The sequence below is a fragment of the Dama dama genome, chromosome 4 (genome assembly GCF_033118175.1).
Source record: "Dama dama isolate Ldn47 chromosome 4, ASM3311817v1, whole genome shotgun sequence".
Classification (NCBI taxonomy): domain Eukaryota; kingdom Metazoa; phylum Chordata; class Mammalia; order Artiodactyla; family Cervidae; genus Dama; species Dama dama.
This window is the reverse complement of record NC_083684.1, coordinates 50,186,367-50,206,688: the sequence shown is the minus strand read 5'-3', so window position 1 is coordinate 50,206,688 and position 20,322 is coordinate 50,186,367. Positions and strand designations below refer to the sequence as shown.

The window sequence follows — 20,322 nt, the reverse complement described above, 5'->3', positions numbered from 1 at the left end:
ACTGCAGTATTTTTGGGCTTCCCTTGTGGCTCAGCAGGTAAAGAATCCGCCTGAAATGTTAAAGTCATCTGTGACGGGTGGTGGATAAATCTGGTTGCGTCCCCTTTAAGATGCGTGGCCCCGCCCCTTCCTAAGAGCCTCGGGCCACCTTTTCTCAGCCCCCAAGCCCGGGTTCCCAGGGTTTTCCAGAGAGCTTGGATAGGCAGCAGCGTGCAGAAAAGAAACTACATTGCCCAGAAGTCTGTGCTAGGAGGAAGCAGTGAGAATTGGGCCAGTAGGGATCATAAATCGGGCGTTTCCTGCGTTGTTTTCCCGGACTTCTGGCGTCCGCGGCGTGTCTTTTTCAAACGTGCTTGTCTTGCGCTCTCCGACTTTCCTGACCAGGCGACTTTTCAGAACTTTCCAGAGAAGCACTTTGAAGAGACGGGAGCCACCTCTGCGCCTTGGGAGACCTTGGGAGGGAGGGGTTCGAGAGAGCCCACAGAACCCGTCTCGGTCGCTGACTCTCTTAGCCCCGCTCCGCACAGGGAATTCGAGGAGGGCACGGCGCTGGCCCTCATGGACCCAGTGCTGGTAAGTAGCGGGAGCCCGGTGTCCCTACCCACTCGGGTCACTACCTTCATTGTCTGGCGCCCCATGTGGGGGATGATGGTGGTCTTCACTTTGTCCCTGCTGCCGTTGGATCTGGGGGCCCTGGCATGGGCAGCCTGTAGTATGAAATCCAGGATGGCGCTTACGTGGAGAGGGTCTCATTTCTGACAATAGCCGGTTTGCGGCATGAAAGGAGGAAATGTAGCTTCTCAGAATCTCCACTACGCTCGATGCCCGTGGACCTTCCCGCTGCCCGCTCGGCAGAATGTGGGCTGCTGAGTGCGGAAACCTTAGTGTAGATTCCAGGTATCGCCTATCCCAGGGCTATGCCCTTGCCTGAGTACCATCGCTGAGCTTGGCCTCCACTTCTTGGGTACAAAATGGGAGTGCTTGCAGTGGCTCCCTCTCGGTGTGGGTAGATGGGGAGGCTACTTATATGGTTTGCTCCTGTCCCCCAGCACTGCCGAGGGATCATCGTTCTGTATTGTGTTGTTAGGGAGGTGCGTTTCTGGGCAATGATCTTCGGGACTTACCCCGAGAAGAATCTGACATGTGGGCCTTTCTGAACTCTAGCCTCTGAGCTGCTGATGGGTAGGGATAAGCCTGCAGAAAAGGTGGGTGGGAATAACGTGTTTGGAATAGCTGCTCCTCTGCTAGGGTACAGAAGATGGCAGATTAGGTGGTGAGCCAAGGAGGCCCCTGAATGCATCTTTGCAATTGCTATTTGGTTCTTGCAAGTGGGATTAACTTGCCTGTGACAGTAGTGAATCAGTCGACCTGTTTAAGACACATTTGAAGGGCAAATCCGTTACATATTCAGTAATGGTGATGTGCAGGAGTGTTGTGTCTTTTCCCACATGAACAGACAACAGGCCCTGGGTTACTCTCTGGCTTGGTACCATGTTTACTTTTGTCATAGCCCTAATCACTGTCAGGGCTTCTCTTATTTGTTCATTTGTCCTCCACATGGTTCCCTTTCTCACTTCATTTCAGGCTCCCTCCAGTGTCCCCTCCTTGGGGAGGCCTTTCCCCACTCGCTCCATTTAAAGTCATCTAGTCTTGGATACCGTCACTCTGTTTTCTGTCTGAAGAATCCTCAACAGCATTTCGAGATGGTTTTCTGCATTACTTCTCGGGGACCTGTCCCCAGCCCTGGAGCATCACTCCTGCTCTCTGCTTTATCCTCAGACCTAGAACAGTACAGGGCCTGTAACTGGTGCTCCACAAGTGGTTAATGAGTGAATGGACCCATCACACTTGAAATAAGGGACTCCCATCACACTTCAATCCAAACCTTCCATCATGGCCTGTGGGGCCCTGCTGTATCCATCTCCCCTCCTCCTACCTTCTGTTCTCCCCTTCTGTTCCCTTGCTCACTGCTGTCTTGCTAAGCTGTCTTGAACATTCCAAGCTCTTTCTCACCTTGAAGCTTCTGCAGCTTCCTCAGTCTAGGAAACTGCTCCCAGATCTCGCAGCGCTGTCTCTTCACTTTCTTCACAGCTCTCCACCAGTGTCGTCTCTTAGAAGAGTCTTTCCCTGCCCTTGTTAGTTCTAGATAAAGTACCCCTGTCCCTGTCTGCCCGTCTTTTGAAATCTTTGTGCACAGAGTCTGGTAGTTTCCAAAGCAGAGATAGGGGCGTGGTTGATTTTTCTCTGCAGGGTGTTCTGGAAGCAAAGAGGAAAAATAACAATGAAAACAGTCATAACAGCTGGCCTCCATATAGCACTTGATCTGTGCTGAGGTGGAGTCACCCCACCTCCCCAGAATTAGCTTCTAGTAGCATCCCTACTATGTAGAAGAGGAACTTGAGGCCTGCCAAAGGTCACACAGCTCTGAAGTAGGAAGACATGACAAGCACTTATATGTGCCAGGCCTTCTGGTATTTGCTTCTTGAATATTTTCCCTTTAATTAGAAAACCACCTGCTGAAGTGGGAGCTATTATTGTTTTGATTGGAAAGTCAGGAGTCAGAGAAATAAGTTGATGTCTGCCAGGTTATAGAGCAGGCAGCTGTCATTTCAGTAGGCTGTGTTCCAAGTGGGAGTCTAGCTCCATGGCTGGAAAGGATTGAGTAATCGCTAGAATTTAGCACATGAACTCTCAGTGTGGTCAGGCAGGTGGTGAGGACCAGTTGATTAGTATTGTGCTTAATTACTGATAAGTCTTATGATCATTATCATCTGTTCTTATTCCTCTCCATAGAGTGCTTATTGTCTAGGCTCTCAGCCTTTAGGGCCTAATGCTGACATTCTTGGCTCTGGTTCCCAGGTCGCAGATCAATTTGGACAAGAGCAGCCTGTTCTGAGGCCCTGTCTCCACTTAAAATTCTGGACAGGATATCCGGTTCTAAACCAGCTCTGACCCACCCACTGAAGCACAGGCAGAAGCTGTGGGTGGTGAAGAGGAGCATCCCCCAAAGTGCCTGGCCAGCTGGGTGGCCAAGTGTTAGGCATTGGGGGTCATGGCTGCCTTGACTGAGGGGATCACTGCCTCTGAAATTTTGTGGGAGACTTCTTGTTGCGGCCTTCTTGGGTGCCTGGGTCAGTGTAGAGCTTGCTCTCTCCTTTTTTTTTTTTTTATTTTATGTTTATTTACTTATTTGTACTGGGTTTTAGTTGTAGCACACATGACTTTTAGTTAGATCTTTATGTTGCAGCAAGCTGAGGCTTTAGTGGTGGCTTCTGAGATCTAGTTCCCCAATCAGGGATGGAATCTAGTTCCCTGCATTGGGAACATGGAGTCTTAGCCACTGGACCACCAGGGAAGTCCTGAGCTCTCCATCTTGAGGTCTCTCTGTCCTCCCACCTCAACACATTCTTTTCCACCACAGGGTAAAGGAGATGTTTTATGTAAGGGTGAGGCTGTGGGCTCCAACTGCTTAGTATTAAAGTCTGCCTTTGTCGATCACCAGCCCAGTGGCTGGAGAAGGCAATGACAACCCACTCCAGTACTCTTGCCTGGAAAATCCCATGGACAGAGGAGCCTGGTAGGCTGCAGTCCATGGGGTCGCGAAGAGTCGGACACGACTGAGAGACTTCACTTTCACTTTTCACTTTCATGCGTTGGAGAAGGAAATGGCAACCCATTCCAGTATTCTTGCCTGGAGAATCCCAGGGACGGCGGAGCCTGGCGGGCTGCCGCCTATGGGGTCGCACAGAGTCAGACACGACTGAAGTGACTTAGCAGCAGCAGCAGCCCAGTGGCAATAGAGAAGTGGCATAATTTGGAGAGGCCTTATTTTGCTGTTAATGCTCACTGCTGTGACATATAATCTCCAAAAGCTGAGTGGCTCAACACATAAAAAGGATTTTTCTCAGGGCAGGGTTCATGTGGGTCAGCATGGGAGTTCATATCACACAGTTTTCAGAGACCCACGTGTCGCCTGTCTGGCTTTATAGTTACCTTGGCATCATTCCACTGACAGTGGGAAAATGAGAGAAGGATGGAAGTAACACCCACATTTATTTCCCCTCATATTCTGCTAACCAGAACTCAGCAGTTAGCCATCCCTTAAAAAAAATTTTTTTTTTATTGAAGTATAGTTGATTTACCATGTTCTGTTAGTTTCTGGTATACAGCAAAGTGATTCAGTTATATGTGTGTGTGTGTTCACATCTGCTAATCCCAAACTCCCATTCTACACCCCGCTTCCTCCAGCTACCACAGGTCTCTTCTCTGTGACTGTGAGTCTTTGTGTGCCTCTTTTGATATAGCTGGGATCTGAGAGCTGTGTGTCCGAGGAGAAGTTCAGACAGGTTTCTGGGTTTCATTTACCTCAGACCAGTCTGGTGCACTTAGCCTACTCCTGAAAAATAAAAGTGATGATAATTTCTAACTAACTAGGCTGTGTGAAGGTGTAATCATTTGATGCATGAAACTACTTAGCACCTTCCCTGAGTTACAGTTATAAGCTCAGAAAAAGTCAGTTGTTAGGATCTTTCGTTTAATAGTGTCAGTCACAATGCATAATATCTCCCAGGTCCTCCTGAACTCAGAAACAAAGTTTATGTTACTGTCTCTGCCTATACTCTGCATCCTACCCTTTTCTATCTGTTCATCCATCCTCTCATTTGTCAGATGGAAGCAGTCCCTAGCTGCCTTGTCTTCCTGGCCCTCCTTTACTGTAGAGTCTCAAGGCAGCCTTTGGTTTTGTCGGGCCCACATCTGGGCTGCTGAGAACAGGTGGATTCACCAAGTGTGTTGATTGGCACCACTGCAGAGTCATGGTCTTACCCCTCTCCTGCTTTCTTGGCGGTCCTCAGCCAGTTCATGTATGTGTCTAGTTCCTTCCTTAGCTCAATGGCATCTCTCCCAAATATTTAACGTTCAGTTACATTCCACCTGTTCCATCAGATCCTTCATACCTTGGAAGGAAATCATGATCTTGCCCACTCCACCCTCCACAATGTCAGTGGATGGCCCTGTCATTCAGACAGTTGAGAAGGTGGGAAATGACCTTGTACAAACGCTCCATCTAATCTGACATTCAGCCACCGTCATCTTGTTTATGTTTTTCCACTTCGGGTGAATCCATCACCTCCACCACCTCCATGGACTCCAACCGCAAACCTCCTGGTCTTAGCTCTCATCTTCTTTTGCCAAGATGATGCCAAGACATTTCTGACTGGTCAGCCCACATCCGCTGTGTCTCTGGTCAGCTCGGTCCCATGTATACAACCACTGATCCAAACATTCACCACTCCTGAGCCACTGATGTCTCGGCATACAGCCTACTTCATGCACTTCTTTCTTGCTGCTCAGCCTTATAGATTATCTCTGTCTTGTACCTATAGCTTCCCTTCCCAACTTTGTGGAAGAGTTCTTGCCCCCTGCAGTGGCTACTTCTTGCACCAGAGAATAAATCACAAATTCTGCAACTTAGGAGGCGTCTCATGCTTCCTTCTAGAAAGGTAACCAGTACTTAGACTCTGTCATCACAGATTAACTTTGACTGTTCTTGAACTGATACAAATGGAACCCCACAGTTTATTCTGTTACATCTGTCTTTTTCTGATCTTCATTATTCTGTGAGAGTCCTTCTTGTGGTTGTATATAGCTCACCTCTGTTCTTTCTCAGTACTCAGCAGTAAGTATGTCCATTCTGCCATGATTGCCATTTTAGTTTTTTCATATATCTGATTTATGGACATTCTCTTCATGTTACTTTGGGATACTCATTTCTGTTGGGAATATACACAAGATAGGAATGACTGGGTGTTAGGGTGTGTGTGTGTGTGTGTGTGTGTGTGTGTGTATGTATATATTTGGCTTGAACAGAAACTGGCAGATCATTTTACGGAGTGGCTGCACCCTTTTATGCTCCCACCAGCCATGAATGAGAGTGCTCATTGCTCCATGTTCTCATGAGCACTTGGTATCTTCCCTGTTCCTTTCTGATGCCCATGGACGAGGTGGCTCAGAACCACAGCATTGAAACCATTCTTTTTTTTTCCATTTATTTTTATTAGTTGGAGGCTAATTACTTACAATATTGTAGTGGTTTTTGTCATACATTGACATGAATCAGCCATGGATTTACATGTATTCCCTATCCTGATCCCTCCTCCCACCTCCCTCTCCACCTGATTCCTCTGGGTCTTCCCAGTGCACCAGGCCCGAGCACTTGTCTCATGCATCCAGCCTGGGCTGGTGATCTGTTTCACTGTAGATAATATACATGTTTCGATGCTGTTCTCTCGAAACATCCCACCCTCGATTTCTCCCACAGAGTCCGAAATTCTGTTCTGTACATCTGTGTCTCTTTTTCTGTTTTGCATATAGGGTTATCGTTACCATCTTTCTAAATTCCATATATATGGGTTAGTATACTGTATTGGTCTTTTATCTTTCTGGCTTACTTCACTCTGTATGATGGGCTCCAGTTTCATCCATCTCATTAGAACTGATTCAAATGAATTCTTTGTAATGGCTGAGTAATATTTCCATTGTGTATATGGACCACAGCTTCCTTATCCATTCGTCTGCTGATGGGCATCTAGCTTGCTTCCATGTCCTGGCTATTATAAACAGTGCTGTGATAAACATTGGGGTGCACGTGTCTCTTTCAGATCTGGTTTCCTTGGTGTGTATGCCCAGAAGTGGGATTGCTGGGTCATGTGGCAGTTCTATTTCCAGTTTTTTAAGGAATCTCCACACTGTTCTGCATAGCGGCTGTACTAGTTTGCATTCCCACCAACAGTGTAAGAGGGTTCCCTTTTCTCCACACCCTCTCCAGCATTTATTGCTTGTAGACTTTTGGATAGGAGCCATCCTGACTGGCGTGTAATGGTACCTCATTGTGGTTTTGATTTGCATTTCTCTGATAATGAGTGATGTTTAGCATCTTTTCATGTGTTTGTTAGCCATCTGTATGTCTTCTTTGGAGAAATGTCTGTTTAGTTCTTTGGCCCATTTTTTGATTGGGTCATTTATTTTTCTGGAATTGAGCTGCAGGAGTTGCTTGTATACTTTTGAGATTAATTCTTTGTCTGTTGCTTCATTTGCTATTATTTTCTCCCAATCTGAGGGCTGTCTTTTCACCTTGCTTATAGTTTCCTTTGTTGTGCAAAAGCTTTTAAGTTTCATTAGGTCCCATTTGTTTATTTTTGCTTTTATTTCCAATATTCTGGGATGTGGGTCATAGAGGATCCTGCTGTGATTTATGTCAGAGAGTGTTTTGCCTGTGTTCTCCTCTAGAAGTTTTATAGTCTCTGGTCTTACATTTAGATCTTTAATCCATTTTGAGTTTATTTTTGTGTATGGTGTTAGAAAGTGTTCTAGTTTCATTCGTTTACAAGTGGTTGACCAGTTTTCCCAGCACCACTTGTTAAAGAGGTTGTCTTTTTTTCCATTGTATATCCTTGCCTCCTTTGTCGAAGATAAGGTGTCCATAGGTTCGTGGATTTATCTCTGGGCTTTCTATTCTGTTCCATTGATCTATATTTTTGTCTTTGTGCCAGTACCATACTGTCTTGATGACTGTGGCTTTGTAGTATAGTCTGAAGTGAGGCAGGTTGATTCCTCCAGTTCCATTCTTCTTTCTCAAGATTACTTTGGCTATTCGAGGTGTTTTGTATTTCCATACTAATTGTGAAATTATTTGTTCTAGTTCTGTGAAAAATACCATTGGTAGCTTGATAGGGATTGCATTGAATCTATAGATTGCTTTGGGGTAGTATAGCCATTTTGACAGTATTGATTCTTCCAGTCCATGAACACGGTATATTTCTCCATCTGTTTGTGTCCTCTTTGATTTCTTTCATCAGTGTTTTATAGTTTTCTATGTATAGGTCTTTTGTGAAACCATTCTTGATGTGGTTATAGCTTTTATCCTAATTGCCGAATGTTACAGCAATAATGGGCTTCCCAGGTGGCTCAATGGTAAAGAATCTACCTGCCAAGCAGGAGACCTGGGTTTGACTCCTGGGTTGGGAAGATCCTCTGGAGAAGGAAATGGCAACCCACTCCAGTATTCTTGCCTGGGAAATCCCATGGACAGAGGAGCCTGGCAGGCTACAGTCCATGAGGTCTTCGCAAAGACTCAGATACGACTTAGTGACTAAACAACAATAGTAATAACAGTAATGGCCCTCAATTTACTAAACATTCATCCTGTGCCAGGCACTCTGCTGACTATTTTATTTAAAAAAATATTTTTCTATTTATTTTTGGCTGTGCTGGGTCTTCATTGCTGCACATGGGCTTTCTGTAGTTCAATGTGCCATCTTATTGCAGTGATTTCTCTTACTGTGGAGCATGGGCTCTAGGCACACAGGCTTCAGTAGTTGCAGCATGTGGGCTTAGTTGTGCACGTGGGATCTTCCTGGACCAGGGATCGAACCTTTGCCCTTGCACTGGCAAGGGGATTCTTAACCCCTGGACCACCAGGGTATTTTACAGGTGTTGTCTTGTTAACCCTCATGGCAGCTAGCGAATTAAGAACTGTGCATTTCCCAGTGTTTCAGATTAGGAAATGGTGATTTAGAGGTAGTTAATAACTGTCAGGATGACTGTGCCTGGTAGAGGCAGGATCTGAACTGAAGTCACAGCCTACACCACCATGCTGTCTGTACTGGTTTCTGATGCAGCAGAAACATGGTTCACTTTATCGCACCTGAGCTTTGTCCCTTAGTCCCAGTGGCCCCTCCTCTCCAATTCTGATCATTCTCCGCCTCTTACTCTGATCGCTGCCTCAATATTTGCTTTGCCTGGCCTCTCATGGCTCTTCTTCTTTTAACTGTGATTAGTCTCCCTGAATGATGTACCTCTACTTCTTTCTTCAGTGCATATATGTTGTGTCCCATGTTCATGCCATAGTGTAGACGGGATAGTTAGGAATTCATTGCTTCTTGGTGCTTGTATCATACTAAACAGTGTGTATGCACTGTTTCAGTGCATTCTTACAGTGATTTTTGAGACTCTGCTTGTACTCTGACTTTGTCGTTGAGGGAGCAGAAGCTTGTGGAAATTGAATGGCTTGCTGAAGGGCAGAAGACTAGCTAGGGGTGTTGCTGGAATTTGAGCCCAGGCTGATTCTCCCCAGGTGCTTGACTTTAACTACAATCCCCAGATGCTTGACATTAACCACAATACTGTTTGGCATCTCACATCTTATAATAATTGACTGGAATGGTGTATAGGTTTTTATTAATGATAAACCTTGGTTTATGTCCTATTCATCATTTGTCATTGTACCATCATGTTTATATTTAAACTTTTTCCAGTCATTTATTTGTTTCCTCTAAAAGATTACCATTAGCCAGTGCAAGAACAGGAAGGAGTATTACTAACCAGTATCCTACCTCAGTCTGTACATTTCTCCCCTTTTCCATCTTCTCTCTTCTTGTTAATTGCTGTCTTGAACTTGCCTTAATAATTTCATTACTTTATATGTGAGAGTGTTTTGTATTATAAATTGAATTTCTTTTGTAGATGTCCCTTTCAGATTTTCTGTTTCTTGTGTTGGATTTGTTATTTTGTATCTTTCAGACAATTTATCTTTTTCATCTGGTTGTCAGTTCATTCCTTAGTTTAATTATTATGCCTGTTTGTAAGCATACTTAAACAACATATTAAATGGTTTTCTGTTTTTTAACTTCTGATAAGTGGTTATCATAGTTGATGCTGCAGCTGAAACGTGTAGCTCTCAAATTCATTTGTTGAAATCCTCACCTCCAAAGATGATGGTGTTAGAAAGTGAGGCCTTTGGGAGGGGCAAAAGTCGTGAGGGTTCAGTGTCTTATCCAGTAGGCTCCCTTCCATCATGTGGGGGCACAGCAGGAAGGCACTGACTATGAATCAGAAAGAATGCCCTCACCAGGGACGTGATCGTGCTTGCACCTCAATCCTGGACTCCCCAGCCTTCAGAATTGTGAGAAACAAATATTGTTTGTAAGCTGCCCAGGCTTTGGTATGTTGTTGCAGCAGCCTATATCGACCAAGACAGTAATGTAGTTTTCTGATACATGCTTTTAAAAAATTCAGCATCATGAGACAAGTGTTCAAGGCTGGTGCACTGGGAAGACCCAGAGGGATGGGATAGAGAGGGAGGCAGGAGGGGGGATTGGGATGGGGAACACATGTAAATCCATGGCTGATTCATGTCAATGTATGGCAAAAACCACTACAATATTGTAAAGTTATTAACCTCCAACTAATCAAAATAAGTGAAAAAAAATTAAAAAAATAAAAAATTCAGCATTATTAAGAACCATGGTGTGTGAGCTGTAGCTTTTTTTTCCTTCTCAAAATATTGTTATATCAGTATATCACAATGTACTTATTGATTTTTGTGGATCACCTGTTTCCATAATTATATCCAAAGATTCTGACCATACTACATTTTTCAATGAAAAGATACTCATTTGTTTCCTATTTTTTGGTGGTCGCCCACCTTGCTGCCATGAAGATTCTTATATGTGTGTAATCATGTAATCTTGTATGTGTGTAATCATGTAATCATGTATGTGTGCAATCATGTAATCTTGTATGTGTGTAATCATGCATGTGTGTGGGAGTTTTAGTTGTAACTCTTTCTATGAATGGAGTGATTGGAAGATCGAAAACAGCTTTGCAAGATGTTGCCCAATGTTTTCTAAAGTGACTTTACCAACTTAACTTCACCAGTAATGGATGTGAGATTTCACAGACCACATGCTCTCCCACACATGATAGTTTCAGACTATTATAATTTTTGCCAGTTGAATGAGTGCTAACTGGTTTCTTGCTTTGGTTTTCATTTGCATTTACCACATTACTGCTGAGGTTGAACTCCTTTATCATATATTTTTTGGCCAGTGTGTATTTTCTGTGAAATATAAGCTCATGATCTTTTGCCTGTTGTTCTACTAGGGTTTTGAACTTCTGGTTTAGATTTTTAAGACTTTTAAAAAATATACTCCTTATATTAATATTCTATTAACTATATATGTTACAGATATGTTCTAGTTTTTACTGTATCTTTTGTCTTTTGTTTACCTTTCATTGAATAGAACTTTTTATGAATACTTTTTGACAATTTATGTAGTAATTTCCTTCAGCTGTTCAGCTTTGGTGTTGTCATCATGTAATATAGTGCCCGAGATAAATCATGATTGATATATTTTTCTTTTTACCCCCAACAAGTTCCCGTTATAGTGGCATTAGGAGAATTCTTTATTAAGTGCAGTTGTGATGAAGGAGGAAAGAACCAGGTTGACCTGGTCCTTTGACTAAACTGACTCCATTTTAAAAGGAAGGAAACTCCATCTTGCACTCTCAGCGAACTTTGGACTATATATCTGGTAACCATGGAGACAACATACCAATGGCGGAGCAAGCCTCCTGAACAGACAAACACCAGACCAGGCTGACCTCATACCTAGACTCCCCAGAACCAAGAAGAATGTAGTAATCCACTATGTAATCAATCACCTTCTGTAATCTTTGAAATGCCCATTGGTGTGGGCTACACTGCATGACTAGATGATCTTTAGAGTGTGAATCATGACTTTAACCTGATTGTATCTCTTTCTCACATTTTCCAGAGCAGACTTGAGAAATTTGGGGATGTGGGCTTGGATACGAACACTTTAGGTATAAAAGGTTGTCACAAAATTCGGTTAGGGTCCCTGGCCAGTAGGAAACTCTGCTTTGGACCTGCCGGTGTAATAAACTGCATTTCACTATCTGTGTTGTCCTTCCTAGTGAGTTTGCTTCCTGAGGTGTTTGGCTACAACATTTTGTGCATGGGCTGGGAAGCTCCTCACTTTAAGGAGACAAGTCCCGTTTGGGGCTATTCTGAGGCCTCACAACTGGGATCTTCTAGAAGGGGGAAGGTGCCTTGACCTTCTGGAAAGATCCCGCTTCTTGGCTCTCAGACCCCTCATGTTAAGTGAGTAGTGGACAGCAGCACGGGGAACTAAGCGCTCAGGTGAGGAGGTTCCCACCCAGTAGGGTGGAAGAGGGGGCCTGATCAACCCCCTGGGAGGGAATGGGAGACACACACTGACCATGAATGTTACAAAAAAGGTGTTGTCCATGTGGTCTGGTGATAAATTGTGACCAGGTGATTGTGAGAGAGCTTTTGAAGGACAAAACTTCGGTGAATGTCACAAAGGAGGTGGTGTCCACGCCGTGTTGGGGTAAATTGCTACCAAGTAATTGCAAGAGGGCTTTTGGGGGAAGAAACTTGGTCTTTGTGTGCTTGTATTCTACCCTCCCTGAGGATGTGTCCCATTTGCTGTGAAGTTCTTAATCCTCTCAGGACTGTCAGGTGAGAGGGAGGGAGATACACAAATGAATACAAATTGGCCTTTCCAGAGGTAGCCTGGGACGTGGGATATTTAATCCATCTATGTTTTCATCCACACACGATCAAGCCCACTAAGACAGAACGGAGTCTTAAAATCAGAGGAGAAACACTCTTGGACCACGTTTAGCCATGCCAACTGGCAGGTGAAGACACGTGGATCTCCCTTCTCCCTCCGGGATCTGGCAGGTAAGGCTCTTCTTCTCACCCCAATTAGGAAAGAGGTGGATTTAAACATTTCATTGAGTGGAAATAACAGAAGTACTTAGGATACCAAGAACTTCATAAACAGAACGAAAAGGGAAGAAAGGGGAAAATCCAAGAAGGTAAGCAAGATGGGAGAAAGTGAATCTAAGGCACTTGTATTGGAGTGCATGATTAAGAATTTTAAAAAGGGATTTGAAGGAGATTATGGGGGTGAAGGGGACGTCTAACCGGCTCCGTGTACTCTGTGAAGTTGAATGACCCTCTCTGGGAGTTGGATGGCCATCAGAGGGCACCGTGGACTTAAATATAGTAAAAGCAGTCTATGCAGTGGTCACAGGAGAGCCAGGACACCCGAATCAATATCTATATATTGATTCATGGTTGTGGTTGAGTCATGATCCTCCCCCTTGGGTGAGATTCTATTTCAAGAAGGGAAAGGAAAAATATTAATGGCACAAAAATTTTTTTTTTAATTTTATTTATTTATTTATTTTTATTAGTTGGAGGCTAATTACTTCACAACATTTCAGTGGGTTTTGTCATACATTGATATGAATCAGCCTAATGGCACAAAAATTGACTAATGACAAAAAAGAAGTTCTGCAGGATTTGGATAGAGACTATGTGCCCCCTCCCCCATACTGGATGATGCGCCTGCGACCTAATGCTCCACCTGGATTGGAGGCCACCTTAATACCTGATCCAGAGCCTGCTGGGGTCCCAGCAGCTGCTGCTCCCCCATCAGCTCCCCTGGAGGTTGTAGAGTCACCATCTCGGCAGCCTCCAATCCCAGTGGTAGAAGCCTCTGGTCAGTACCTCCAGGATTCAGCCTCAGCCAACCTCCTAAGCTATACCCTCCTCTCCTGGTGAGTACTGCCCGGAAGAGGGAAGGAGACTGGAATCAGACAGAGGCGGTACTCTGCTAAGGAACTGGGGGAAAGGTCCCCGCTACAAATGCCCCTCAGAGAGTTACAACAGCCTCTGGTTCAGGGAGCAAATGGTCACTACCACCAGCCCCCTATAGCCTGTTATTACCAGCCATTTTCCTCTACAGATGTATTAAACTGGCAAAGACATACTCCACTGTACACGGAGGAGCCACAAGGCATGATCAGGCTGATGGAGACTATTTTTTGAATCCACCGTCCTATGTGGGACGACATAATCCAATTGCTAGTCTCCCTCTTCAGCACTGAAGAAAGACACAGGATCCATACTGTGGCTAGAAAGTGGCTATGAGAGATGGCCCCAGAGGGTATCGCAAGCCCACAGAGGTGGGCCAAATTAGCCACTCCTGATGAAAGGCCCCATTGGGACTATAACACAGAAGAAGGAAGGGGCCACCTAGAAAGATATCGGGTGGCAATTTTACCAGGTCTCAAGAAGGGGGCCCGGAAGCCTATGAATATGGCAAAACCTACTGAGGTGGTTCAAAAAGAAACTGAGTCACTTACTGAATTTTACGAAAGACTATGTGAGACCTATAGCCTTTATACACCAATAGATCCAGAGGCCGCTGGGTCTCAGATTGTGATAAATACAGCCTTTGTATCTCAAGTCTATTCCAATATTAGACACAAGCTCCAAAAGGCAGATGGTGTATTAGCCATGACCAGCTCACAAATAATTGAGATTGCTGATAAGGTGTTCAGAAACAGAGACATGGAGACAAAAAGGGAAGCTGAGAAAAAGCAGAGAAGATAATAAGAGAGCAGACCAGAGGATTGTGGTACTGGCTGCGGCTTTGGGAAGGTCCCTGTCTGGGCCTTCCCCCAAACCCCCATCCCCTCTGAGTCGGGGCCAGTCTCCCAGCAAGCCTCCTACAAGAAAGCCCAGGGCCACCCTGCAACCAAATCAATGTGCTTGATGCCAGGGATTTGGCCACTGGGAAAATGAATGCCCTCAGGGTAATGGGGAAAAGGAACTAGCATTGGCTTTTACAGGGCTGGCTGGACTAGAAACTGAATGGGGTGTTAGGGCTCAAAGATGCAAGGTCCCCAAGAGCCCATGGTAAAAGTGGGGGACCAAATTATTGACTTTATGGTGGACACTGGGGCAGAAATGTCAGTGGTGACCGAACCGGTGGCACCCCTCTCAGTAAAGGCCACTGCCATAGAAGGAATAACCGGAGAAAAGTTGCTCAGACCATTCTGTCTGCCCAGGAAATGCCAGATGAAGGGGGCATCAAGTGACTTATGAATTCCTGTGTATTCCTGAATGCCCAGTAGCTCTATTGGGGAGAGACTTGTTGTCTAAATTGGGGACACAAGTGACCTTTTCCCCCCAAGAAAAACCCACTCTCCAGGTGGGTTCAGCCACCTATTTACTCTCCCTCTCAGTAACCCCTCAAGACAAGTAGAGATTATGTGACCCTCTGAAAGGAAATCCAGACGGGCTAGATAGCCGAGTTTGAGTAAACTCCGGGAGTTGGTGATGGACAGGGAGGCCTGGTGTGCTGCAGTCTATAGGGTCACAAAGAGTCAGACATGACTGAGCGACTGAACTGAACTAGACAGCTGAGGGAAAGAACTGACCCGGCAATTCCCTGAGGTTTGGGTGGAAGATAATCCCTCCCCGGGCTCGCCAAACATCAAGCTCTGTTGATAATAGAACTCAAACCCGGTGCCATACCAGTAGAAAGTGTTATTATCCACTACCACTGGAGGCCCGAGTTGGCATCTTGCCACATATAAATAGGCTATGGCAGGCGGCCATCCTGACTGAATGCCAGTCACTGGAACACACCGATCCTGCCAGTCAAAAAAGAAGGGGGACAGGACTATAGGCCTGTACAAGACCTCAGACTGGTCAACCAGGCAGCCGTGACTCTACACCCCACAGTCCCTAACCCCTACACCTTGCTCAGCCTCTTCCCACTGAGTGCTAAGATCTATACTTGCCTGGATTTGAAAGATGCATTCGTCTGTATCCACACTGCTCCGTGTCTCAAACCATTTTTGCCTTTGAGTGGGAAGATCCAGCAGGGGGCACCAAACAACAACCCACTTGGCCTCACCTCCCAGAAGGATTTAAGAATTCCCCGAACATTTACGCGAAACCTTGGCTTCCGACCTGAACTCAGTCCAACCAGAAAGGTTTAGATGTTGGCTGCTGCAATACGTGGATGACTTGCTGTTGGCTGCTGAGAATAAGGAGGACTGCTGGGAAGGAACCAAGGCTTTGCTAGAACTGCTGAGGAGGCAGGCTGTTGAGTCTTGAGGAAAAAGGCACAGCTCTGCAAGGAAGGTATTTGGGGTTCATCCTAAGAGACGGCACAAGACTGTTGAATCGGTCCAGAAAAGAAGTAAACTTGAGAAACCCCTGACCAGAAACCTGACAATAGGTCTGGGAATTTTTAGGAGCAGCTGGATTTTGTAGGATTTAGATCCCAGGATACTCTCAGATGGCCCATCCCTTATGTGAACCCTTAACCGGGCCAGAAGGGGATTCACTAGATTGGACTGAAAGTCAACAAATGGGCCTTTGAAAGATTAAAATTGGCAATCACATTAGCACCCGCGTTGGGTCTGCTAGACCTTACTAAGCCATTTACTCTTTATGTGACTGAAAAGGACAAGGTGACTATGGTATTAACCCAGTCCATGGGGACATGGAACAGACTGGTGGCCTACCTCTCGAAACGGCTGGACAGTGTTGCCAGCGGGTGGCCCCAGTGCTTACAGGTGATTGCCGCAGTTGCATCCAGGAAGCGAGCAAGGTGACTTTGTGCCAGAACTTAACTGTAAAGGTCCCCCATGAGATCAATGCTCTCCTATGAGGGGACCCCCACAAATGGCTGTCAACATCCCAGATTACTCAATACCAGGGACTTTTATGTGAGAACCCCCATGTTACTACTGAGCCTTGTCAGGCCCAGAATCTGGCTACCCTCCTTCCTATGGGAGAAGGTGGACCCTCATATAAGGGTGAGGAAATCCTGGAAGAAGTCTATTCTAGCAGACCTGACTTGAGAGACCAGCCAGTCCTAGACCCAGATTGGGTCCTGTACACCCATGGTACCAGTCCTCGGTGAAACGAGGACAACAGCTGTTGGGGTATCCAGTAGTCACAGAAGAAACCATCGTTGAGGCTGGCTCCCTGCCATCACACTGGTTTGCTTAGTGGGACGAATTATGGGCTCTAATTTGGGCCCTCCACTTGTCAAAAGGTAAGAAGATAGACATTTACACTGACTCCAGGTATGCCTTTGCTACTTTACATGTACATGGGGCCTTATATAAAGAAAGAGGGCTCCTGACAGCTAACAGAAAGGACGTTAAGAACAGGGAGGAAATCTTGACTCTGCTGTATGGGAGATGCTGTATGGGAACCTGAAAAGGCAGCAGTGATGCATTGCTGGGGTCACCAAAAGGAGGACACCCTGCAGGCATGAGGAAAGCGACTGGCAGATAAAATCACAAAGGCATCAACTGAGGAACTTGGGGCCAGTGGAGGTGGGTTTATTAGAACCTTTGTGCTCTCAAAAATGCTTGAGTTGGTTTCAACTCTCCCACAGTATACCCTGGCCCAAGATCAACTGGTTGAGACAGAGAGGGCCACCAAAAATGAAACAGGTTGGTGGAAACTGCTGGCTGGCAGGTTACTGGTGCCCAAAGCATTGGCCCTCTCACTAGTATCTCAGGTTCACCAGACAACCCACTTGGGGCATGACAAAATGGAAGAATTAATTCAAAATATTTCAGCTTTCTTCCCTGTGTAGAATGGAACCCCAGAACTGTTCTGCTTGCTCACAGGTCAATGCTGCCCCCAGACATAAGCAGAAATCCCTGGGAATAGTTAAAGGGTACCCTGTCCTTTGAACATTTAGAGATGGACTTTACTGAAATGAAAGCCTACCAGCATTATCGCTATTTACTAGTCATGGTATGTACCTTCACAGGTTGTTTGGAAGCCTTCCCCACCCGAACTGAAAAAGCAAATGAAGTGGCTCGGTGTCTGATTTGAGAAATAATTCCCAGATTTGGGTTCCCAAAGAGCATAGGATCAGACAGTGGCCCTGCTTTCATAGCTGACCTAATTCAACAAGTTTGTAAAGCTGTAAGTGTCAAATGGAAATTACACACAGCATATTGGCTCCAGAGCTCCAGAATGGTGGAAAGAACTAACCAAACTCTAAGGAGACACTCTCAAAATGGATCATAGATACTGACTGTTCATGGGTGGACTTGCTTCCAGTGGCCTTGATCAAATTAAGAGTGACCCCGCATTCCCATGGTTATTCTCCTTATGAAATTGTCTACGGGAGACCCCCTCCCATGTGAGGCAGGTGTTGGCAAATTTGCCACAGGTAAGAGGGGATGGGATTTCACAGCAGATGGAACAGTTAGGTAAGGTAATAAACCAGGTAACTAAATTTGTTCAAGAGAGGGTTCCTTTCCTTCTTGGGGAACAGATTCATGAGTTTGTGCCCAGGGATCAGGTGTGGGTCAAGGACTGGAGACATGACTCCTTAGCCCCACATTGGAAAGGTCCATATACTTTTGTTCTAACTACACCTATGGCAGTTAAAGTTACAAGTATTACTCTCTACTCTCTTTTTAAGATCAACTTAAAAAGGAAGAAAAAAAGACGAGGCTCTACAATCAACTCCTGCTACATGGACTTTGCGGTATCATGTTGGGACTAGCCATAGTTTCAGCACAAGACAATGTTTTCATTTCATGGGTACGTTCCTATGCTGACTTCCATAAAAAATCTAATTGCTGGGTGTGTGGAGCTATGCCCCTGTCCATCATAGACGGACTCCCATGGTGGATATCACGTCTTCAAAGGGGTGACATGCCTAGTTTATGTGATTTTTTTACTTCAGACAAAATGACAAAAGCCGAGTACAGAAACTGTAATTACATCAGCCGCTACCCACTGGTGTGATAAAAAGGCTGATGGTCTGACAGAAAGCCATGAGATACATTTTAACTATACTCTTAGCTCAGAAAATGTTTATCAATATTATGTGACAGCCAGCAGGTCCAAGCAATCAAAAGTTAAGAGGTATTTTGATCAGTTTTGCCAGATATGGGACGATTACATGTGGGTTGCTCCAGAAAAAGGACAACTTGTTATGATAGCTGACATTTGCTGGGAACAAGATGTACACACTATTGGATATAATAACCGGATGACAGACAAAAAGAACTTAAAGCCAATGGGCTTTCTATGGACAAAACAGTGCTATAAGACCTGTAAAGTTACTTATGATCCCAATCAATCCCCCCAATGGCCTGGGAGGGACTGGAGATTCAACCCCAGAATCAGGTGGATTGCCCCTAATGGCACTCATTGGTTATGTGGGACCAACCTGTGGCCATGGCTGCCCCCAGGATGGATAGGAAGATGTACCATAGGTCTGGCCTTTGCCCATGGAAACATTAGACCAACAATACAAGAGCCTTTAAATCTACCCTCCCTATGGGCCAGATGGTCACGATTGGTTTTCCATTGGTGTGATTATTTGGCTGCTTTATTTGTTTCTTCATTGGGCACTAAAGATATGATTAGAGTTGAAGCCCTAACTAATTTCACCCAAAGAGCCCTAAATGACAGCTTGAGGGCAATTCAAGCATTAAATACTGAACAAACACAGATAAGAAAAGCAGTAATTCAAAATCGGATGGCTTTAGACGGACATACAGCTGCTCAAGAAGGGACCTGTGCTATAATTAAAGTTAAATGTTGTGTATATATTCCTGATTTCTTTGGCAGTGTATCAGCTGCTCTAGATGACGTGACAAGTCCGGTAAAAGCTATGTCTGATGATGATCTTCCTTTTTGGACTTCTGTTATATCATGGATAAAGGGTGATTGGTGGAAAACTATATTAACTATTGTTACAGTTGTTCTGTTGACTCTGTTATGTGGACCTTGCATTCTCCAATGTATTGTCAACTTTGTTTCACTGACATTGACTTCATTCACCTAAGTATATGCCAGAAGACCTAAGGTACAATACATTCTGATGAATGATGCTCACCCTGGAAGTTGAGAGCATCAAGACGGGGAATGAAGGAGGAAAGAACCAGGTTGTATTGACTAAACTGACTCCATTTTAAAAGGAAAGAAACTCCATCTTGCAATGTCGGTGAACTTTGGAAATACATATCTGGTAACCATGGAGACAACATACCAATAGCTGAGCAAGCCTCCCGAATGGACAAACACCAGACCAGGCTGACCTCATACCTAGACTCCCCAGAACCAAGAAGAATGTAATAATCCACTATGTTATCAATCATATTCTGTAATCTTTGAAATGCCCATTGGTGTGGGCTACACTGCATGACTAGATGACCTTTAGAGTGTGAATCACGACTGTAACCTGATTGTATCTCTTTCTCACATTTTCCAGAGCAGACTTGAGAAATTTGGGGATGTGGGCTTGGGCACATACACTTTAGGTATAAAAGGTTGTCACAAAATTCGGTCAGGGTCCCTGGCTAAGAGGAAACTCTGCTTTGGACCTGTAGGTGTAATAAACTGCACTCCACTATCAGCATTGTTCTTCTGAGTGAGTTTGCTTCCTGAGGCGTTTGGCTACAACAGTGATACAATATTGGCTCAGATAATAAAGAATCCGCCTGCAGTGCGGAAGACCTGGGTTCAATCCCCAGGTTGGGAAGATCTCCTGGAGGAGGGCATGGCAATCCACTCCAGTGTTCTTGCCTGGAGAAATCCCATGGACAGAGGAGCCTGGTGGGCTACAGTCCATGGGGTTACAG

At 45.0% G+C, this 20,322-nt stretch overlaps 1 protein-coding gene across 1 annotated transcript in view; it reads left to right on the top strand.

Annotated features, from left to right (window-relative positions):
• The window catches only part of LOC133055062 (uncharacterized), a 38,058-nt gene extending 17,961 nt beyond the window's left edge, over nt 1-20,097 (top strand). The window contains exons 2-5 of the mRNA XM_061140536.1: nt 251-573; nt 12,450-12,568; nt 18,150-18,271; nt 19,310-20,097. Of these exons, the coding sequence (XP_060996519.1) occupies nt 251-573; nt 12,450-12,568; nt 18,150-18,271; nt 19,310-19,330 (585 nt within the window). The 3' untranslated portion in view covers nt 19,331-20,097. The remainder of the gene's footprint in view (nt 1-250; nt 574-12,449; nt 12,569-18,149; nt 18,272-19,309) is intronic.
• The last annotated feature ends 225 nt before the right edge of the window (nt 20,098-20,322 follow it).